The 24,387-nt window shown below is 44.4% G+C and overlaps 1 protein-coding gene across 1 annotated transcript in view; it reads right to left on the minus strand.

Moving 5' to 3' along the window:
• Nucleotides 1-21,202, minus strand: part of MECR (mitochondrial trans-2-enoyl-CoA reductase) — a 32,292-nt gene extending 11,090 nt beyond the window's left edge. The window contains exons 1-3 of the mRNA XM_077837957.1: nt 21,003-21,202; nt 7,925-8,022; nt 7,519-7,650 (exon numbers count right to left, since the gene is read on the minus strand). Coding sequence (XP_077694083.1) covers nt 7,519-7,650; nt 7,925-8,022; nt 21,003-21,160 — 388 coding nt within the window. The 5' untranslated portion in view covers nt 21,161-21,202. The remainder of the gene's footprint in view (nt 1-7,518; nt 7,651-7,924; nt 8,023-21,002) is intronic.
• Between the last annotated feature and the right edge of the window lie 3,185 nt (nt 21,203-24,387).

Below are 24,387 nucleotides of genomic sequence, written 5' to 3' on the forward strand. Positions count from 1 at the left end.
CACTGGATGTGCCATGTTGGTCTTTCCTCCACAGGACAGAAGCGACTTTGTCTGTACAAAGTGTGAGCTGGTCTCCATATTGGAAGAGAAAGTTCAAGGTCTGGAGAAACAAATATTGACCCTGCGTTACATAAGAGAAACTGAAGATTTCCTGGACAGACATCAGGATATGCTTCTACGGACACAATGTTCTGAAGATTCAGAGCAGGCTGCGCAGCGGGGACAGGAGGATGGTGAAGAAATTTGGCAGCATGTGACCTCCAGAAGAAGAAAGGGGAGCGCCCATGTACCAGCAACACAGATACAGGTAAGCAACCGTTTTCATGTTCTCTCTACAGGAACTAATGCGGAGAGTGGACTAGATGATACATCTGAGGGAAGGGAACAGAAGCAGACTTTGCCGATTGGAAGGCATGAGATGCACTGTCCTAGGGTTGGGGGTTCCACGACCACCGCTCCCAAGAGAAGGAGGCGGGTGGTGGTGGTCGGGGACTCTCTCCTCAGGGGGACTGAGTCATCTATCTGTCACCCCGACCAGGAAAACCGAGAAGTCTGCTGCTTGCCAGGAGCTAGGATTCACGATGTGACGGAGAGACTGCCAAGACTTATCAAGCCCTCGGATCGCTACCCCTTCCTGCTTCTCCATGTGGGCACCAATGATACTGCCAAGAATGACCTTGAGCAGATCACTGCAGACTACGTGGCTCTGGGAAGAAGGATAAAGGAGTTTGAGGTGCAAGTGGTGTTCTCGTCCATCCTCCCCATGGAAGGAAAAGGCCTGGGTAGAGACCGTCGAATCGTGGAAGTCAACGAATGGCTATGCAGGTGGTGTCGGAGAAAAGGCTTTGGATTCTTTGACCATGGGATGGTGTTCCAAGAAGGAGGAGTGGAAGGCAGAGATGGGCTCCACCTAATGAAGAGAGGGAAGAGCATCTTCGCAAGCAGGCTGGCTAACCTAGTGAGGAGGGCTTTAAACTAGGTTCACCGGGGGAAGGAGACCAAAGCCCCGGGGGAAGGAGGTAAGTGGGGATGTGGGATACCAGGAGAAAGCACGAGCAGGAGAGCGTGAGAGGGGAGGGCTCCCACCTTATACTGAGAAAGAGGGACGATCAGCAAGTTATCTCAAGTGCCTATACACAAATGCAAGAAGCTGGGAAACAAGCAGGGAGAACTGGAGATCCTGGCACAGTCAAGGAATTATGATGTGATTGGAATAACAGAGACTTGGTGGGATAACTCACAAGACTGGAGTACTGCCATGGATGGATATAAACTGTTCAGGAAGGACAGGCAGGGCAGAAAAGGTGGGGGAGTTGCACTGTATGTAAGAGATCAGTATGACTGCTCAGAGCTCAAGGATGAAACTGCAGAAAAACCTGAGAGTCTCTGGATTAAGTTTAGAAGTGTGAGCAACAAGGGTGATGTCGTGGTGGGAGCCTGCTATAGACCACCAGACCAGGGGGATGAGGTGGATGAGGCTTTCTTCTGGCAACTAATGGAAGTCACTAGATCGCAGGCTCTGATTCTCATGAGAGACTTCAATCAACCTGATATCTGCTGGGAGAGCAATACAGCGGTGCACAGACAATCCAGGAAGTTTTTGGAACGTGTAGGGGACAATTTCCTGGTGCAAGTGCTGGAGGAACCAACTAGGGGCAGAGCTCTTCTTGACCTGCTGCTCACAAACCGGGAAGAATTAGTAGGGGAAGCAAAAGTGAATGGGAACCTGGGAGGCAATGACCATGAGATGGTCCGAGTTCAGGATCCTGACACAGGGAAGAAAAGAGAGCAGCTGAATACGGACCCTGGACTTCAGAAAAGCAGACTTTAACAACCTCGGGGAACTGACAGGCAGGATCCCCTGGGAGAATAACATGAGAGGAAAAGGAGTCCAGGAGAGCTGGCTGTATTTTAAAGAATCCTTATTGAGGTTACAGGAACAAACCATCCTGATGTGTAGAAGGAATAGTAAATATGGCAGGCGACCAGCTTGGCTTAACAGTGAAATCCTTGCTGATCTTAAACACAAAAAAGAAGCTTACAAGGAGTGGAAGATTGGACAAATGACCAGTATAAGAGTATAAAAATATTGCTCGGGCATGCAGGAGTGAAATCAGGATGGCCAAATCACACCTGGAGTTGCAGCTAGCAAGAGATGTTAAGAGTAACAAGAAGGGTTTCTTCAGGTATGTTAGCAACAAGAGGAAAGTCAAGGAAAGTGTGGGCTCCTTCACTGAATGAGGGAGGCAACCCAGTGACAGAGGATGTGGAAAAAGCTAATGTACTCAATGCTTTTTTTGCCTCTGTCTTCACAAACAAGGTCAGCTCCCAGACTACTGCACTGGGCAGCACAGCATGGGGAAGAGGTGACCAGCCTTCTGTGAAGAAAGAAGTGGTTCGGGACTATTTAGAAAAGCTGGACGAGCACAAATCCATGGGGTCGGATGCGCTGCATCCGAGAGTGCTCAAGGAGTTGGCGGATGTGATTGCAGAGCCATTGGCCATTATCTTTGAAAACTCATGGTGATCGGGGGAGGTCCCGGACGACTGGAAAAAGGCTAATGTAGTGCCCATCTTTAAAAAAGGGAAGAAGGAGGATATGGGGAACTACAGGCCAGTCAACCTCACCTCAGTCCCTGGAAAAATCATGGAGCAGGTCCTCAAGGAATCAATTCTGAAGCACTTAGAGGAGAGGAAAGCGATCAGGAACAGTCAGCATGGATTCACCAAGGGCAAGTCATGCCTGACTAATCTAATTGCCTTCTATGACAAGATAACTGGCTCTGTGGATGAGGGGAAAGCAGTGGACATGTTATTCCTTGACTTTAGCAAAGCTTTTGACACGGTCTCCCACAGTATTCTTGCCAGCAAGTTAAAGAAGGATGGGCTGGATGAATGGACTATAAGGTGGATAGCAAGCTGGCTAGGTTGTTGGGCTCAACGGGCAATGCTCAATGGCTCCATGTCCAGTTGGCAGCCGGTATCAAGTGGAGTGTCCCAAGGGTCAGTCTTGGGGCTGGTTTTGTTCAATATCTTCAATAATGATCTGGAGGATGGTGTGGATAGCACCCTCAGCAAGTTTGCAGATAACACTAAACTGGGAGGAGAGGTAGATACACTGGAGGGTAGGGATAGGCTACAGAGGGACCTTGACAAATTGAAGGATTGGGCCAAAAGAAATCTGATGAGGTTCAACAAGGACAAGTGCAGAGTCCTGCTCTTAGGACAGAAGAATCCCATGCTCTGCTACAGACTAGGGACCAAACAGCTAGGCAGCAGTTCTGCAGAAAAGGACCTAGGGGTTACAGTGGACGAGAAGCTGGATACGAGTCAACAGTGTGCCCTTGTTGCCAAGAAGGCCAATGACATTTTGGGGTGTGTAAGTAGGGACTTTGCCAGCAGATCGAAGGATGTAATCATTCCCCTCTATTCAATATTGATGAGGCCTCATCTGGAGTACTGTGACCAGTTTTGGGCCCCACACTACAAGAAGGATGTGGATAAATTGGAAAGCGTCCAGCAGAGGGCAACAAAAATGATTAGGGGACTGGAACACGACTTATGAGGAGAGGCTGAGGGAACTGGGATTGTTAAGTCTGCGGAAGAGAAGAATGAGGGTGGATTTGATTGCTTCTTTCAACTACCTGAAAGGGGGTTCCAAAGAGGATGGCTCTAGACTGTTCTCAGTAGTACCAGATGACAGAACAAGGAGTAATGGTCTCAAGTCGCAGTGGGGGAGGTTTAGGTTGGATATTAGGAAAAACTTTCACTAGGAGGGTGGTGAAGAACTGGAATGTGTTACCTAAGGAGGTGGTGGAATCTCCTTCCTTTGAAGTTTTTAAGGTCAGGCTTGACAAAGCCCTGTCTGGGATGATTTAGTTGGGGATTGTTCCTGCTTTGAGCAGGGGGTTGGACTAGATGACCTCCTGAGGTCCCTTCCAACCCTGATATTCTATGATTCTATGAAGCAATTCTAGAACAAATAACAGAAATATCCAAAACACAAGACCTGGTAGTAATGTTAGACATGAACTACGCAGACATCTGTTAGAAAAGTAATGCAGCAAAACACAACATTTCCAAGAAGGTTTTGGAATGTACCAGGGATAACTTTTTGTTTCAGAAAGTGAAGGAAGTAACCAGGGGGACAGCTATTTTAGATTTCAGAGTAACAACCGTGTTAGTCTGTATTCGCAAAAAGAAAAGGAGTACTTGCGGCACCTTAGAGACTAACCAATTTATTTGAGCATGAGCTTTCGTGAGCTACAGCTCACTTCATCAGATGCATACTGTGGAAACTGCAGAAGACATTATATACACAGAGACCATGAAACAATACCTCCTCCCACCCCACTCTCCTGCTGGTAATAGCTTATTTTAGATTTCATTCTGACTATCTGGGAGGAATTGGTTGTGAATCTGAAGGTGGAAGGGAATTTGGGTGAAAGTGATCGTGAAATGATAGATTTTGTGATTCTAAGGAAAGGCAGGAGTGAGCAACAGAAGAAGGACGATGGACTTAAAAAAAACGCCAGTCTTTATCAAACTCAGAACTGGTATGTAAGGTTCCATGAGAAGACTAAGGGAAAAGAAGTTCAGGAGACTTGGCATTTCCTCAATAAGACAAAGGCACAACTGAAAATTATCCTGATGCAAAGGAAAGATAGGAAGAATAGTAAGCAGCCAATATGGCTCCATCAGGAGCTCTTTAATGATCTGAAAATCAAAAAGGAATCTACAAAAAGTGGAAACAGACAAATTGCTAAGGAGTAATACAAAAAAAAAGCACAATCCCATTGGGACAAAATCACAAATTGCTAAGGCACAATATGAGTTACACCTAGCAAGGGATATAAAAGGAAATAAGAAGAGGTTCTTTAAATAATGCAGGAGCAAAAGAAAGACAAAGGAAAGTGTAGGTCCTCTACTTAGTGTAGAAGGAGAACTAATAACTGATACATCAACAAGGCTGAGGTGTCTAATGTCTATTTTGGTTCAGTCTTCATTAAAACAGTTAATGGTGACTATATAGTTAACACAATTAATATTAACAAGGGGAAGGAACACAAGCCAAAATAGGGAAAGAACAGGTTAAAGAATATTTGGATAAGTTAGATGTATTCAAGTTGGCAAGGCTTGATGAAATTCATCCTACGATACTTAAGGAACTGTAAACAATTACCTTTCAGAATTCCTGGATTGTATTGGAGACAGTTAACCAGAGCAAAGTGAATATACCCCACTAGGGAAAATTACTCTACTTCCTACAGACGAATGATTTTTTTGAAAGCCAATACAATTAATGCTTTTAGAAAGAAGAGCCCCTTCATTCAACTCTGAATTAACTCAATATTCACTTTTGCCTACGAGTATTTACCGTCTCCCATTATGGTTTATGCATTTTATATACACTTGATTCAGTAGAATCTTCTTAACTGGAACCCCCTCAGTGGATTGTTCACCTTCCTGATTAAGTAGAAAAGCCATTTGAAATGAAACAGGCACAGAACTGATGGAACTGGCAAAAGGTGGCCAGAAAATTCAGAGTGGCCCAAGAGACATTTGTTTTAAAACCCCCCACATTTTTACTGAAAGACTCTTAAGATGACAACAGCAGCTACACGTAACAATAAACTTGTTTATATCATACTTGACATGCCAAAGCCTTTAAACAGGTGCAAAAGAGGAATAATGGCATTCACAAATGACACTGCAGCTACTTCTGGGGAGGAATGTGATGCGGTAACCTTACGCAACAGGTCAGGATGCAAGTAAAAAAAACATCATATCCAGCTTATGCTATAGAAAGTAGAATTCAGAATGGAAAAGGGTGCAAAAGTGTCCTGGGACCTTCATTTATCATGAGTGGTCTTGATGCCTGATTTTATGTACTGACTCAAAAGAACTAGTGCTAACTACTAAACCACCAACACCACTCCTTGCAGCACCTGAATTTTCTCTGGCCATCTCCCATTTATGCAGACCAGAACTGGCTCTATTTAGCTTTGAAATCTGATGAGATCACAGCCTGAGTCAGTATGGCTGCATCAAATAAAGCGTTCTAAATCCTTAATAGTATAAAATAGGACAAGAACAAAGATTAAAGCAGCATAAAAACAGCTCTGAAATTGAGTGCCTTGTGCAACTCCACTGGCTACGCAGATGCTTCTCGTTAGAGACAATATAACCTATTACATTTGCAATTTGACTAATATGGTGCTAAATGGATTCCAACTGCTGCTTCCCTCGCCTGGAACATTCTCTAATGGAGTTTTGTGTGTGTGTGTTTTTTTTTAAATCACATCCGATTATATGTAATTGCTGTAACTAAGCTGTGTACATGACTGAGGCTGTATCAAGCTAAAACAGCACTTCAGAGAGTAACAATTTTGCTTCAGGACGTCACATTACCTCCAGGTATTTTAAGATCCCACAACCGTTCTGTTCAGAGAATTAAAGTATGAGCTCATCAGGCAAAGCACATGGGTGTAAGCTGCAGAGGAAGCATGGTTTGTGGTTAGGACAGTACAGTAGGGAGATTTGGGTTCAATTCCCCGCTCCACTCTGTGAGGCAAGGTGGGCGAGGGAATATCTTTTATTGGCCCAACTTCTGTTGGTGAAAGAGACAAGTTTTTGAGCTACACAGAGCTCTTCCTCAGGTCTGGGAAAGGTACCCAGAGTGTCACAGCTAAATACAAGACCAGATTGTTCAGCATAAGTAATTACCACATACTCTAGGGGACCATTCAAGGTGAAGTGGCTTGTTAACACCCCTGTAGTCACAGGACAAAAAAAGGGAGTTAGTGGGCAACCATAAACTCAGTGTCTTTATTAAAACAATGATTTTTAGCATCTAGTTATCTTCCTGTGTGACCTTGGACAAGTGACTACAGTGGAAGATGGAGCTGAAAACTCACGCTGTGCCTCAATTTGTCCCTCTCTGAAGTGGGGATAATACTTCCCTACCTCACAGGGGTTTTGGGGGATCGATTAATTAACGTTAAGTCCACAGGAATACTCAGATTTCCAGGGATGGTTAGAACAATGGGCTGCTTCCGACTTTATTTTAAACAAATGAAGTTTTCAAATATACTAAGCATAATTTGGTTCCCTATAGGAATAGAAATGTTTTTGTGAATAGCTGTTGCCAGTGAAAGGGGTGTTTGGGTTTAAACATCTGAGGGTAAGCAGTTACTGGTTGCAATCCTACCCACAGCATATAGGCAATAATCTAATGGTTAGAGCAGGGGAACGCAAACCAGAAATCCTGGGTTCTCGTCTCAGTTCTGCTCTGTGACTAATTCACCAGGCTAAATCATGCCTCAGTTCTCCCCTGACTCTATCTGTACACAGAGATACTTATCTATCTCACTAACATTTGTGAAATGCTTTGAGATCTGTAGATGGGTGACACCAGAGAAAGGCTGATGGGCAGATCCTCCGCTGGAATGTACTGCCCTAGCTCCACGAAGTCAACAGAGCTATGACTATTTATGAGGATTTATGTAAAAACCTCACCAAGTTCTGCATCTGCTGGGATAACCCAATCCCCAGGCTTCACAGAAGTCACATGACTGCCAACTTCCACCACTTGTCCAACGCCTTCATTCCCTCCTACTGCAGGCAAGTCAGGGAGGAGGGCATAAGTCCCTGTAAGAGGAGGAGAATTATCACAGCAAACTGTTCTCTCAACTTCTGTTCGCTAAGGCCTGGTTCTACACCCCTGCTGCTCTGGAATCCAGCCCTAACTCCTGTATACAAATTCCCTAGGGGACTCATTAAAGTTTTGACAGTCGGTTTGTGTAATTACTCATCTGACAACATGTGGCTAATCAATAGATATTCCACACACATTTCAGAAATGGAAGGAAAAAGAAGCTGTTTGTAAGCAAAAAGTCAATTCAGCCAGAGAAACCGAGATTACCTTGGATCATGTTGATGTCTGCTGGATTTATAGGGGCTGCCAGCATCTTCACGTGAACCCCAGAATGGCCTAGCTCAGCTCGTTCTAGATCCTTTAGTCTAAACAAAGAAACATACAAATGTTAATACTACTGAATTTTGTACAACAAGTGTTCTAGGCACAAAGTATATCCTAGAACAAAGGCCATCCCATCCCATCCCACCCCTCCATGGCTTGCATGGCATGTTAGACTTACATTATGCAGTAAGGAGTCCCCAGTTATGCAGTACTGCCTTCCCCAAGCCTACAGTGCTCCCCAGGCTAACCAGCAGAGCTCCGCTTTCCTTCCCTTTTGGAAGGAAAGACTTGAATTCCTGATCCACCAATTCACCCCAGTATCTGCTAGTACAGCCAATAACAAGCACATTGGTTTGTTTCTCCTTAGAATGAGCAGCGGCTGTGTTCATACCCCCACGACATGACTGGAGTGGTTCATACCTCTCAGAGATATTGTCAGGAAAGAGCCTGAAAAGTCATTTGCACTGATGGGCATTTTTTTTAAAAGGAAAGTTTAGGACTTTTCTGCATGGGGCAGAGGTTTTCAGTATAAACTAAGGTGTGAATTTAAACCAATATAATTATACCTGTATAACCACCTGTGTGGACACTCATACTGGAATACGAGTATGTTTTTGCAGTTTAGATTATGTTGCTTGGAAAGGGGTTTAAGTTAAACCAAAAACAAAAACAAAAAAAAGCCACTCTTATACTGGAAAAAGTGTTCACATGGGGGTGGGGGTGGGTGTTATACTGGTATAAATGATACAACTTTCCCATGTAGACAAAGCCTTGGATTCTGCAACCACATAACTATAAAGGGGGACTTACTGGCTTTACAGAGCCACACACCATACAGAGGTATTGGCAAGGTGTAAAAAGACGCTTTCAGATTAGATGCAAGCCAAGTTAGATACACACAGGAGAGCTACTCCAGAAAGCAGGAGCTGCAAAGGCAGCTCTTGCACCAACAGTAGTGAGATAATGGAAGGAGACACAGAAGCCCAGTGCTAGATTACTGCAGATGGGTCAACTGGAGCAAACCCAGCAAAGGTTTTAAAAATCAGGGCATTTTCTAAAACTATCTGGGTGAACATTGAATTCTCTTCACAGCTCGTCCTGTGCTGGCAAAGTTTTTGCCCCCTTTAAGCTGCATGGCTGCTCTCCTAGGAACCTATCCTTGCAACAAAGCCCGTTGCCAACTACGTCCACATATCTATTCGGGGGACACCATCATAGGGCCTAATCACATCAGCCACACTAGCAGGGGCTCGTTCACCTGCACATCTACCAATGTGTTATATGCCATCATGTGCCAGCAATGCCCCTCTGCCATGTACTTTGGCCAAACTGGACAGTCTCTATGTAAAAGAATAAATGGACACAAATCAGACGTCAAGAATTATAACATTCAAAAACCAGTCGGCAAACACTTCAATCTCTTTGGTCACTCGATTACAGACCTAAAAGTGGCAATTCTTCAACAAAAAAACTTCAAAAACAGACTCCAACAAGAGACTGCTGAATTGGAATTAATTTGCAAACTGGATACAATTAACTTAGGCTTGAATAAAGACTGGGAGTGGACGTGTCATTACACAAAGTAAAACTATTTCCCCATGTTTATTGCCCCCCTCCCCCACTGTTCCTCAGACGTTCTTGTCAACTGCTGGAAATGGCCCACCTTGATTATCACTACAAAAGATTTCCCCCTCTCCCCCCCCCCCGCTCTCCTGCTGGTAATAGCTCACCTTACCTGATCACTCTTGTTACAGTCTGTATAGTAACACCCATTGTTTCATGTTCTCTGTGTATACAAAATCTCCCCGCTGTATTTTCCACTACATACATCCGATGTAGCTGTAGCTCAGGAAAGCTTATGCTCAAATAAATTTGTTAGTCTCTAAGGTGCCACAAGTACTCCTTTTCTTTTTGCGGATACATACTAACACGGCTGCTACTCTGAAAGCTGCACGAAGATTTTAAGGGGGCTGACAATGAAACAGTGCATTAAAGCAGTGGTTCTCAACCAGGGGTATGTGTACCCTGCAGGTACACAGAGGTCTTCAAGGGGGTACATTAACTCAGGAAGATATTTGCCTAGTTTTACAACAGGCTACATAAAAAGCACCAGTTAAGTCAGTACAAGCTAAAATTTAATACAGTGACTTGTTTATACTGCTCTACATAGCATACACTGAAATGTAAGTACAATATTTATATACCAGTTGATTTATTTTATAATTATATGGTAAAAAAAAAGAGAAAGGAAGCAATTGTTCAGTAATAGTGAGGCTGTGACACTTTTGTATTTTTATGTCTAATTTTGTAAGCAAGTAGTTTTTAAGTGAGTCATAACTTGGGGGTACGCAAGAGAAATCAGTCTCTTGAAAAAGGTACAATAGTCTGGAAAGGTTGAGAGCTACTGCATTAATGCATCTGTCGAGACCTGGGCTCATATTCTGACTGGGTCACAAATGAAACAAGAGTTTAAACCAATGTTTGTAGGCCCTGAATCAACAGGACTTAAGCACAGTGTTTAGCCCTTTGCCTTCAAAGTCATTTGTCCACGTTCCAAAGCCACCATACACTGGGTAAATTCCTCCTGAAGTGTAACCAGCTTGTTCAACCAGGGATGACTGTGGCCCAATTCTGTCATGGACAATTGGCTCCTCCAGAGTGGCCCAGGCCTAGAATCAATCTTGGTCAAAAAAGGGAAGGGCCGGGATTCTCAAAGCAAACTCAAATCCTTGAGGTAGGATCCCCAGGAAATAAGTCCAACAGACTAATTCTTCTGACTTTTCTGCTCTCTCCCCTCTCCCTTGGCTCAAGCCTTGTTTGTGACCTGAAGGGTGTGCAGGCTCAAGGATTCACTTGAAGATGGACATGCATTTTAAATCTTTCAGAGGGTATCAGACACAACCGTGCAAAGATTAGCAGGAAATTTAAATGTTCCCAAGGCAAGAATATTTAGCAACTGCATAGTACTGTGTTCAACACAACAACAGTAACTAATACATTCTCACAGCGCCCCACTGAGGGAACTTATCCCCATTTTGCAGACGGGAAAATTGAGGCATAGATGTTAAGCTGGTGGTAACTCCAGGATTTTAGAACACAGGAGCTCCTGACATCCAGCACAAGGTTAGTTTCACTGAACCACACTATCCCAAGTCAGAACTGCGCAAAGCCTGCTGAGCTCAACTAAGGTCAACAGGAAGAGAGTTACATAGGCAGAGTTAAGGGAGATATAGGGATGCCTAGGGCTGGAACTGCAGGTAGTTATGTGGGTCAGGAATGAAGAGAACTGACATGGGGAAACCATGCAGATCATTCAGTCCCCAAGGCTATTATCACAGTGTCACAAGGATTAAGTTAATTCACAGATTAAAACATTTACTGAAGGGATACAATTCTGCAACACACAACAGCCGCCGCAGGTAGAGGGGACAGCTTTGAATTTCCTGGCTCTTGTGGGTTCAGTCAGACCCTTAAAACTTTGCAAAAAGAAAAGGAGTACTTGTGGCACCTTAGAGACTAACCAATTTATTTGAGCATGAGCTTTCGTGAGCTACAGCTCACTTCATAGCTCACGAAAGCTCATGCTCAAATAAATTGGTTAGTCTCTAAGGTGCCACAAGTACTCCTTTTCTTTTTGCAAAGACAGACTAACATGGCTGTTACTCTGAAACCTTAAAACTTTGTCTACAGAGGGGAAACGGTGGCAAATTTCTGTAGACAAGGTGGCTTTAGTCTTAATATTAACAGATTCTTTGTATGTTTCACTTCTATACAAAGAAAGCCCAGGCAGCTGCTGGTGCGAACGCAGACCAGAATTATTGGAATTACGTTTGACATGATGCCGTTTCAACAGAATTGTTAAGGCTCTTCCGTTGAAGCTATAGTGACTCCATTCAAAGCTGTAAGATCCCAGTGATTTAAATCAACAGATCATGGACACACACAATGGCTCATTTACAGCCATTAGTGTCAATGGGAATGTATGCATGCACAATAAGTACATATATCAAAGTCGGTCTGGATAAAGGTAGCAGGAGTCCTGCATAGCATCTGTGCTCCACTCAGAGTGGTTTTATTGCTTGGCTCTGCTGGGAATTACAGATCTGTTTGGAGTTAATTGGTACACTGCATCTATCACCCTTGTGGGAGGCTGTGGATGGCTGTTATGTGCACCATACAGTTTTCACATAGTTTATTTTACCTGCCTTGCTAAATGTCAAATGTTTCAGTTTGTATCTTTTTCCCCTCATTGCTGCTTCAGTTCTACTCCTTTCCCTCATTTGACGGAGATAATGAAACAACAGTCTTTTAAAAAGGGACTTCTGTTCCAGCTTTCCTTGAGCAAAACTCCCACTGAAGCCAATGGAAGTCCTGAGACTGCAAAGAATTCAGGATCAGATCTGATGCTTACACAGGGACATGTACTTTACATGGGGCACTGGAGGAGGCGTTCATGGCAAAGAGCAGCAGTTTACTTTTATGTGGCTATTTTGTAACTGTTTATGCTAAAGGTAACATTTTCTCAACAGGAAAAATAAAGTTTTTGAAAATACATTTGCTGCATATGCACCCTTGCTGCTTTTTAAAGTGGAATATTTTGACTATTGAATTTCTTTGAAGTTTCCTTGGGCTCTGACCCACATTATAGATGAAAGGTCTGCATAAAAGTCAAAGGCCATTATATTGCTATGTAAGAGAAAATATGACAACTACAAAAGTAGGTGGGACATGATACACATCCTTCCAGTTTGTTAGATAAGCTGGAAACATCCACCATAGCAGCTTCCTTCTGAGGATTTCAAAGCACCATTAAATATTAAGCTTCACATCATCCCTGGAAGATAGACAACTATATCCCATTTTCAAGTGGGAAAGCTCTTAGAGGTTAAGTGTTTTGCCAGAGTTTACATAACAAGGCTATGGGAGAAAACGGAAAAGATCACAATTGATTCAATCATATGATTTAACCTCAAATCACATTTCCTTTTAAATCAGTGGCTGGCATCTCAAAACAAACCTACGCCACAGCTAGAATCATGCCATCTAACCAGATTCTGACACGTTTATAACTAACAAGGCCTGACACACCTGTATGCTAAACCAGGTTAGCATGTCCACAGTTAAGCCACACACGTTTATTTGCATCACTGGGTTTGGGGAAAGCTGGGAAATCAGAATCTAGAAATCAGCTGCCAGTGCCAGAAGTAGAGGATTGTGGGTGTTGCCCCTCCCACAATACAGTGCAGCCATTTTGGGATGTAGACGTACTAGCTAAACTTATTACACACTAGTCCTAGATATACAGGGAATCCCATTAGAAGCCAGTAGAGAAGTAATCCTATGTGAGCCCTTAATCTAAAATTCAGTCTGGAACAAGATTTTACAATTAATTTATAACTCCCTTGAAAAAATGGGTTTATAATGGAAATGCTGTCAGACGATAATTACAACAGTACTAAGAGAGCACTGCTATAATCACCCAGCTCTGGCATTATTATGACATCTAGCTGAATAATGGTCACTAGGCTTAACTAATCAGGAAATGGTGTAAGAAATCCATTGCTTAATCTAGGAGATGTGGGTCCCATGTTTTACTGATAACATTGCACTTGCTTTGGTTTCAGGAGGAAGTTGCACATGGTAGCGGCACTGCCACTTGCAGAAAGCAGGACAGGATTCTGAGAAACGGAGAGCCAGATCATCATTAGGCAAGATTTACTCTTATGCAAGAAAGAGGGAAAGAGCTTTAGGACATTTGTTAGATAGCTATCGTACATCTTCTTCTTTCCTCTCTTTGTCTAAGGGTACGTTTACCCAGCGGGTGTGAAACATGTTCTAGCTCAAATCCCTTACCAGCCACACAGAAAACCCTTGAATACGTACCTATATGAACCCAGAACACACACCTGCTGGGTCATCTAGGGATATAGGTACAAGCGCACAAAGCTAGGATGTTTTCTCCAACGCTACTCAGAAGGAACAAATTATGAGCCCACTCCTTACTCTGACCAGGCTCAAGTAAAGAGCACAAGAGTGGACCCAGAATTCTCAAGGATCACAGCTTCAAGGCATTTAGGGCATGCTAGACACCTGCAACTGCCATTGACTTCAGTGAGAGCTGAAGCCGCTCAGCAAAGCCCCAATCAAGAAGAATGTGAAGCACTTTCATACATTTAAGTAGAAGGAGGAAAAGAAAAAGAAAAAGAGAGTCAATCCCCGAACTCTAAGATACCAGAGAAAAGTGCCCTTTCTTTGTAAAATGTGACTAAGTGATAAGGACTTGCTTTCAATCTAAAGATTTCTTCCCTTCCGAAGGCCACATTTTAGTAGATTTTACCATACATCCAAGTTTAACCCTCTCTCCTCAAAACATAATCTCTAGTTTGCAGTTTTCGAAGCAAAAGCCTGTATTACAAATAAGCAACATGTTCTCACTTAAAAGATTATTTATTTCTCTATGGACAAAGGAGTTTTGGTTTGAAAATACAGCAGCTGGTTTGACGACATCTTTTTAATTATAGCTGAAAGTTATCATGGCTTAAAGTGTCTTATAAATGAAAGTTTGATTATCTTCCTTTTACTCCTTGGGGAAGAGAGTTCAGAATCATCACACCTACTGGTGTTATATCTGACAAAGCAGACTTAGTGTCACATCTACTTAACACAAACTGTTCCTGTCTAGGTACTTGAAAGATTTTAGTAGTCAGCTAGTCTTGGATGGAACCCCCCCAAAAAACAAAAAACTTTTTAGCTAAATAATGTGATTTACGGTCTGTCAGTGGGAGATTCAGCCTCCCATGGCATCACCGGTGTTACACTCAGGGGCCAGAACTGCCCAGATACTCGACTTGCACAAAGAGAGGATGTGATCTGCAATGTTTTGATAGACCTGGTCGCTGTTGTCATGTTTAAAGTGTTCAACATTCCCCCTTCAACAAAAAGAATATAAAGTGTTTTAAGGAAGCCTGTTAGGGGGCTTATTCCTTCACCCACTTACCTCCCTGGTCCTTCTCGCATGAACAGAGAGCAACAATACCCGAAGTCCAAAGGTGCAAACAATTTGATGTTTATTGGGGTGAACTTCCAGCAAGCATGATTCCAGTTTCCTTCCTTAGTGTCCCCCTTCCCAGCTCTGACACCACAGAGCCTTACCTGTGTCCCTGTTCCCATTCCCCCCCTTAGCAAAACATATTTCCAATTTCCCCACCCCCATTCCCTGTTCCCATTTCCCCCCTGGCCATTAATTCCTGATTGACTGCAGACTATATAGTAAAACTTGAGTTCTGCTTAGCTATACCTTAACCAATCATTTTCCTGAAATTTAACTAATCAATCCTAACATATTGTAACATGATTATTTAACCAATTATATCATAGAATCATAGAATATCAGGGTTGGAAGGGACCTCAGGAGGTCATCTAGTCCAACCCCCTGCTCAAAGCAGGACCAATCCCCAATTTTTGCCCCAGTTCCCTAAATGGCCCCCTCAAGGATTGAACTCACAACCCTGGGTTTAGCAGGCCAATGCTCAAACCACTGAGCTATCCCTCCCCGCAAGAGAGAGACAGAGTGATCATCCTGTCTCACCACCTTAATTAGTTTACATCCAGCAAAATTAATTATACAGCAGACAGAAACAATCACAGAACCAGACAGAGATTATACCGGCAAACAATAGGGAAATGGGGACTACAATGATAGAACAACACAGAAATGAGGATTTCACATCCCAGCTATTGATAAGTGAGTTCTTGCCAGACAGGATGCTATCAAACTAAGTTTCCTTTTACATCTTCTAGGCACTTCCCTTTCTCTGGAGGCGATGGGCATTATCAGGACAGGATTGTATTCCTAACAGCCCAATAGCACCTTACTTCAATGTGCCTAGTTTGGAATGCGAGGATGTGACTACTAAACTGGGAGGAGTGGTAGATACGCTGGAGGGCAGGGATAGGATACAGAGGGACCTAGACAAATTGGAGGATTGGGCCAAAAGAAATCTGATGAGGTTCAATAAGGATAAGTGCAAGGTCCTGCACTTAGGACGGAAGAACCCAATGCACAGCTACAGACTAGGGACCGAATAGCTAGGCAGCAGTTCTGCGGAAAAGGACCTAGGGGTGACAGTGGACGAGAAGCTGGATATGAGTCAGCAGTGTGCCCTTGTTGCCAAGAAGGCCAATGGCATTTTGGGATGTATAAGTAGGGCCATAGCGAGCAGATCGAGGGACGTGATCATCCCCCTCTATTCGACATTGGTGAGGCCTCATCTGGAGTACTGTGTCCAGTTTTGGGCCCCACACTACAAGAAGGATGTGGATAAATTGGAGAGAGTCCAGCGAAGGGCAACAAAAATGATTAGGGGTCTAGAACACATGACTTATGAGGAGAGGCTGAGGGAACTGGGATTGTTTAGTCTGCGGAAGAGAAGAATGAGGGGGGATTTGATAGCTGCTTTCAACTACCTGAGAGGTAGTTCCAGAGAGGATGGTTCTAGACTATTCTCAGTGGTGGAAGAGGACAGGACAAGGAGTAATGGTCGCAAGTTGCAGTGGGGGAGGTTTAGTTTGGATATTAGGAAAAACTTTTTCACTAGGAGGGTGGTGAAACACTGGAATGCGTTGCCTAGGGAGGTGGTGGAATCTCCTTCCTTATAAGTTTTTAAGGTCAGGCTTGACAAAGCCCTGGCTGGGATGATTTAATGGGGGATGGGTCCTGCTTTTGAGCAGGGGGTTGGACTAGATGACCTCCTGAGGTTCCTTCCAACCCTGATATTCTATGATTCTATGACCGTTCGCTTCCCAGCTTATGGCTGCCTCTGCTGCTTAGCCTAAGCACAGGGCCGCAGACGGTCACAGTAAGAGAAGGCCCTTACGCTGGCAACAGTGATTTTTGGTTCTTTCTTTCTTTTATACCTCTATAACTAGCTAAGTGATAAGAATACACCTAAATTAGAGTAGAGGCCTTTACAGGCAGGCCTGAATATCTATATCCTAACACTCCACCCCTTTTTTTTCTTTTGGGCTCCTCCTGTCCAGGTATCCCTGGAAAAGCACAGGACATATGGCGACACATTTCCGGATAGGGCCAGGCACCAAGGTGGAAGGTGTCGATATTCCATTTGTCCCACTGCCCCTTGTGTAGTATAGTGCCCTGCACCTTCTCTCGTACGGGCATACCACACCTATTCCAATTAGTGTTCCAGACTTCCCATTACAGTGGGCCTGAGAAGGTTGGGTCCAGGTTGTCTAGTACACTGCAGGGTGGGGAGGGCTTACTACATTACTTATAAAAAGAAAAGGGGTACTTGTGGCACCTTAGAGACTAACAAATTTATTTGAGCATAAGCTTTCGTGAGCTACAGCTCACTTCATCAAATGCATACCAATGAAGTGAGCTGTAGCTCACGAAAGCTTATGCTCAAATAAACTTGTTAGTCTCTAAGGTGCCACAAGTACTCTTTTTCTTTTTGCGAATACAGACTAACACAGCTGCTACTCTGAAACCTACATTACTTATAGGTTATCTCCATATGCAACGTAACACAAATACAGTTAACAATACAAAATCCACAGCAACACCGAGTCCTGACCACTGCAGTAAGGTCCAACATCTGAGCCACCACCAAAACACTGCCTCTTCTCCTTCGACAGGGTCAAGATCTTGTGCGTCCAGTTGCTGGCAGTTGCAACAAGCCGCCCCTTTGCGTGTTTTTGCGTGCTTTTATCCATATCATTGAATATCCATTGAATGTTCCCAGAGAAATGAGATATTGTTCAAACCAGCATAACCACTTGGTATGGAATCAGGCAGTATGGCCTGGTTTGATTATTCACAGCAATAAGATTCACAGATCCATTTGTGCACCAAAGTCCAGATAGCAGCGTGTAGATGGGTGTAGTTTGGTTATGGGCTGGTGTAATTGTGCCCCCAGTAATATGTACATTCCCAGCAAAACACCTTATACACAATACACCCAACTGTCCACCCCTTGCATAGGCCATTGATCCTGCTCCTCCATAGTCATAGGAGAGGGGCGCATCCAAACATCTTGTCATGTTTAAAGTGTTCAACATTCCCCTTTCAACAAAAAGAATATAGAACGTTTTAAGGAAGCCTATTAAAATCTTGATGCTCAAGAGCCTAATTCCAACATTTAAAGCCTCAGTAGGGTTAAAAAGTATAAGCCTGGTCTACACTACACTACAAAGTTTTGACAGCGAAGGTATGTCAGCTCGGAATGCGGAAAGAAAAGATCCTCTCTACCCCCAAACCAACAAAGTGATGCTGGCAAAAGCCCTAGTGTACATACAGTTATCCTAGCAAAGGAGCCCTTTTGCCGTCATAGCTTATGTTGTTTGCAGAGGTGATTTAACTATGCTGGCAAGGGAACTCCTTTAGTGGCAAGAGAACTCCTTGAGTCAGCGTAAGCTGCATCTCTATTAGCGGGCGTTGCCAGCATAGCTACGCCAGCCAAAGCATTTGTAGAGTAGACAAGCCCTTACATCAACTGCGCCCCTGCATTCATTCCATGTGTTCACAGCATCAGTCATTTTGGAGGTGGGGGATGATGTCCAAGCACCTCCTTCTCCCTTCTCCTTTTCCATTGCTGTTGGGAGTCTGGGACCTTCAACAGAGGCTACTGGAGAGGACATTGCTGGGAACCAGGGGGCAGTGTGTGGGGTGGGGGAGAGTCATAAAGATCAGATAAAAACCTTGAAAAGATATGTTTTTTAAACTGCTTCCCTCTCCCATTTGAAGTGGAGACAGGACCACTCATTAAGATGTATGTGTCAGCCAAAAACTTAATCAAACATGCATACCATCCACCGTGATAGATTGAGTCGTATGTTCACATTAGGTGAGAAGGAGCAGTAAGATTAAAATACAGGATATAACTGCTCTCTACTGGATGGAATATGTTGGACCTGCTTCAGGGTCTCAGTTCCCCCCACTGGCTATTGGCACCATTCATTGGCTAACTTGTCCATCTGTAATCATATGACAACTGGTTTGTATGTGTACAGCCATGGACTGTTATGAAGTACAACTGGGACACAGAGTCTGCTCTCTCTTTCACTGGGGCAAGTGCTCAGTTTGTGGACTGGAGATAATACATAGCTAGACGTAGTAATGCTGATTCCTTCGCACTGCCCACATTTTGAATTCCCCACAGAAATATAGAGAAAAAACAAAGTAATAATTTAAAAAGCTGTACAGTTGCCAGTATGCACATGCTGTTCAAAATCACCAATAATAAAATCAAACTAAAACCAGCACAAATACCAACGTCTTCAAATGGAGTTATAACTCTTGCTAGAGACCAAAATATTACATTAAAAAGTGGTGCCAAGTATCAAAGGGGTAGCCATGTTGGTCTGTATCAACAAAAACAATAAGGAGTCCAGTGGCACCCTAAAGACTAAGATTTATTTGGGCATAAGCTTTCGTGGGTAAAAAGCCCCACTTCTTCAGATCAGATTTATTTGGGCATAAGCTTTCGGGGGTAAAATGCCCCACTTCTTCAGATCCATCTGAAGCTTATGCCCAAATAAATCTGTTAGTCTTTAAGGTGCCACGGGACTCCTTGTTGTTTTTATTAAAAAGTGGGACTCTCAGAGGGCGGAATAAACTCCCACTGAAAATCAATTATATGATTTGGCAGTTGGCTTATACTACAAGTACGTTTTTAGTTTATATTTCCAACTAACTCAGTAATATATTACTAGCCTCACTCAGCTAAAGATATGACAAGAATTAATACCCAATCCATAACTTCAGCTACACATCATCCAACTCCACCAAATGCTTAACTGTGGGAAATAAGGATTCCCCAGCCAAGTGTGAAAGGTCTAGGAGTTTTTAAAATGAATCAGATGAGCCACCAGTGCCTTGTGAGACTTACACAAATATTGACAATGCAATGATTGTGTCTCTAAATAATGTCACCCTGTTTTGCAATCACCCTGAAAAAATTACATCCGCCTAAAAACGTTGCATTAACACACACCACCTAAAATCATGGCAATGGAAAGCAAGTAAAGATTTCTCTCTTTTTTTCTCCAGTTTGTTTACTTCAGGCATTTGGCAGCACTTTGTGTATGGTCTGTTTCATTCGTATAGCCCAGTGCTTGTTAACTGTGTTCTGCAGACCCCTGGGAGTCCACACACTATGTCTAAAGAAAAGGAGTACTTGTGGCACCTTAGAGATTAACCAATTTATTTGAGCATAAGCTTTCGTGAGCTACAGCTCACTTCATCGGATGCATACTGTGGAAAGTGTAGAAGATCTTTTTATACACACAAAGCATGAAAAAATACCTCCCCCCAACCCACTCTCCTGCTGGTAATAGCTTATCTAAAGTGATCACTCTCCTTACAATGTGTATGATAATCAAGTTGGGCCATTTCCAGCACAAATCCAGGTTTTCTCTCCCCCACAATACACACTGTAAGGAGAGTGGTCACTTTAGATAAGCTATTACCAACAGGAGAGTGGGTTTGTGTGGGGAGGGGGGGGTGAAGAAAACCTGGATTTGTGCTGGAAATGGCCCAACTTGATTATCATACACATTGTAAGGAGAGTGGTCACTTTAGATAAGCTATTACCCCCCCACACACACACTCTACAGGGGAAACACAGGAGACCAGCCCATATGGCCAAACCAGTCGTTCTGCTAAATATCCCCCCAGCCCAGGATCTCCCTCTACCCACCCGCCTGCCTCCCCACACACCTCCTCCAGCCCTGTTCTACCCCTGCCCCCCAGCCTGGGACTCCCCCTACCTGCCCCCCAACTACCTCCTCCAGCCCTGCCCCCCAGCCTGAGAGTCCCCCTCTACACCTGCCCCCCTGCACATCTCCTCCGACCCTGCTATACCTCTGCCTCCCAGCATAGGACCTCCCCAACTGCCCCCCACCTCCAGCCCTGCCCCCCAGCCCAGGATCCCTCTCTGCTCCCTGCCCGCCCGCCTCCCTCCAGCCCTGCCCTCGAGCCCCCAGCCCCGGGAGCCCCCCTTACTGTAGAACCCGAGCCGGCTCCCCGTGCTGCGCATAGACCAGCGCCTGGGAGCGGGCCGGGGCCGGGGCCGCCGCCCCCACAGCTGCCCGGGGCCGCAGGAAGGTGCCCAGGAGGGGCCGGGCCCCGCGGACCAACCCCAGCCCCTCCGCCAGCCGCATCCTGCAGCCGGTGCGACGCCAGCGCTGCCAGGCGGCCACCGCAAAGCGCGTCACTGCGGGGAGCCCCGCCCACTGCCCGGGAGACCCCGCCCCTCGCTCCAGCTAGCCCCGCCCCCTGCCCAGGAGGCCCCGCCCCTTCCCCCTCGCCTAGGTTAGCGCACCCCATTGAAAGTCACGGCGTGATTCGGATCTTGCCAGGGCCCCCTCCCTTCTCAAGGGGACCTGAAATGGGGCCTTCCCCCCAACCCTGCTGAGGGGGGATGTTGCCTCTAGGGTGCCGGGCCCAGGCTGGGAATTGTGGGGCACCTAAGGGTGTGGATGGGCAGAAAGCAGAGATTCCCTGGGGCTAAAACCTAAGAGAGCGGCCCCCAACCCCAGTGGGGTGCAAGGCTGTGCCCCCCCAGGCACTGTAAGTTAAGCACACACTGTTTGATACAAAAAATCTCTGAGCCTGCCTGACAGCTCCACCGTAAGCTCCCAAAATGGGATTGCTCTGGGCTACTTTCCTGGTTTTTCTCCCCTGTAGGAAAAGCCTGTAGGAACTGAAATGCTGTACTGCACCATCATCCCCTGTTCCTACTTTCCTGTGAGGCGATCATTGCTGCAGTTACCTACTATTGAGTGTAGTGCTGGCAATTGCATGTGGCACAGCCAATATGACCAACCCCAAATGTTCAAAAATGAGGAGTCCGGACCGAAAGAAAAAGTCATTATTTTAAAATAAATAAATATTGGGTTCTCTTTACTGGCCCTTCTGGTTTTTCAGCCTTTTGGGAGATTGTCATGCAATAACATGATTCCAGCAGCCGGGGCTGTAAGAAATACATTAAAATCATGGGACTGTTTACATTAAGAATATTTGCAAAGGTTTTGCTACACCACTGGAAATTCCCCTTCTCCACAATATAAATATGCTGAACTCGTGCAATTTACTCTGGTAAATTACCTTGCCACATCAGCATAAACGCCACTAATTCAAATTATCTAGTTACATTGGCATAGCTATGCTAGTGCAAATTTCCTAGCGTAGACAGGCCTGCAGTTTCCTTGATTTCAGGGGGATACCTCATGATGCTAAGCACTAGTAAGTTTTGGTGGGATTGGGTTCTGAAGAGTTACTTTATGGCCTCAGTTTTGCACATGCTGACCACTCACAGGTCCCACTAAAGTCAGTGGAAGTTGTTTGTGTTCAGCACGTTTGAAATCAGGCCAATCCTGCCATCCTCATTCATGCACATTAGTTGAAATCAATGGGAGTTTTGCCTGAGCGAGGACTGCAGGATTAGCCTTGGATTTGCTGTGCAGATGAGCTATTGTTGCTGTTGGAATCTTTAATTGATTAATTTCCTGGCTTATTTAATAAATGAAACATCAATGCACTTCTTTGCATTAATATAAGTACATCAACACAAGCCATTTTCATGTTCCTAAATCTATTTCATGTAGCAGCAAAACTTTCTTAGGGCCAGATCCTGAGAGGCAATGAGCATCAATAACTTCCAGAGCTGAGGGTGCTCAGTACCACACTGAATTTGGCTCTTAACAAGGAAAAACTAGGTTTACTGCTAACAAGTGTGGCTTGTATGTAGGAAATGCTGCATACAAATGTTAATCAGATGCTTATTTAAAACAATAGATGCTTGACACAAGTGCAATAAAAAGTGCTAATAGTAATTTAATTCAGTGTTTTACATAAATCTCTCCAGGGAAAGTTCTCATTTATTCTTTATAATTAAAAGCAATTATATAGGAGGAAAAAAACCAAACCAAAACAAAAAAAAAAAAAACAACCCACAGGGACACTAGAATGTCTTATTTACAGATCAGCTTGTCACAACAGAACAAATAGCATTTTTAAAAATAATGTCTTATTTCATGTATAGATTTGGCTTCCAGACTAAACTGTAGAAACAAATCAATAAATCATCAGCCTTCTCCCTCCTCCTTCTCTCAGATCAGGCTGCAAGTAAATGAGGCAAATTGCAGGCAAAATAATTTGGTGTAGACTGTAAGACCTGGGGAGCTCAGCAGGGAATACAAGGTGACCACTTTTGCTGTTGCAGCACCTCTGGGACAGTGTAAACATTTCCTGCCTGGCAGAACACTGGAGAGGAAATGAAAAAGGAGCTGAGGAAATGAAGGAGGATTTCTTGGCACTAGCCAATTAAAAAATGAAAAAGCCAGGAAAGATCTGAAACTTGGCTGGGCTGGAGCATGGCTGCTCGGGTCTTTGAAGAGGTATGATCCCCGGGTTAAACATTGGCTGGGAAGGTAGCAGATCAATTACCTCGACAAGCCAAGTCTCCCAATGGTCAATTTCCCTTTGAGACTTTTCTGATTGCTCTCAATTCTGTTCCTCCAAGCTCTGGGTTTTCAGGCAACAATGTCAGCTCATTTGTACCAGCCAGCAACCTCCTTATGTCCTTTCCAAGGCCAAATGCTTTCTTGGCTTTGTTCCTCTCCCCAGTTGTCCCCGGCACACTTCCCCTGAAAACAGGACCCCGCCCCCGCATCTTGTTACCCCTTAGTCCTGGTCCGTTTCTGTGCATCCAACAGCATCCTTGCTTAATGCTGAATTCAGAGCCCACCTTCTAGAGACTCCAGTGTGTAGTTGCTATTTGCCTGTTATTCATTTGTGTGCACTCCAATCCCAGAGCCCACCAGGTTACACAAACTGATTTGGAGCTGCTCACGATGCATAGTGGGTTAAAATCCACATCAACTGAATGGGAAGCATCCCAAAAACTATTGGGAGAGCAGATCATTGGACCCAAAAGTCAGTCAGTTTTTCCTTGGGCAAACTTCTCTTTAGTGGAAGTTTTGTCTGAGTATAAACTAATTAGAAACTGAGTAAGACCTCCAGTTTTGGGCCTAGTGGGATTGCAATGAACCAGTCAATTACCAGCAATACTGGCCAAAGCTTGAAGTACCAGCACTGGTCTATCTACCAGTGTTTGATACCACCAGCTGCATGGGAGGAAGGCGGGTCTGGCGGTTAGAGCACAGGTGATCTGGGTTCTGCCCACAGCTCTTTTACTAACTTATGGTGCGACCTTAGCCAAGTCATCTCCCTTTTCTAGGCCTCAGTTTCCCCAGATGTAAAACTGGGGTAATAAGATTTACCTGCCTCACAGGAGTGTTATGAGGTTTACTTCATGTTTGTAAAGTGTGTTGGGATCGTCAGCTAGAAGATACGAGAGAAGAGCCAAGTATTTTTGTTAAAATGG

This window comes from Eretmochelys imbricata, chromosome 19 (assembly GCF_965152235.1).
Source record: "Eretmochelys imbricata isolate rEreImb1 chromosome 19, rEreImb1.hap1, whole genome shotgun sequence".
Classification (NCBI taxonomy): domain Eukaryota; kingdom Metazoa; phylum Chordata; order Testudines; family Cheloniidae; genus Eretmochelys; species Eretmochelys imbricata.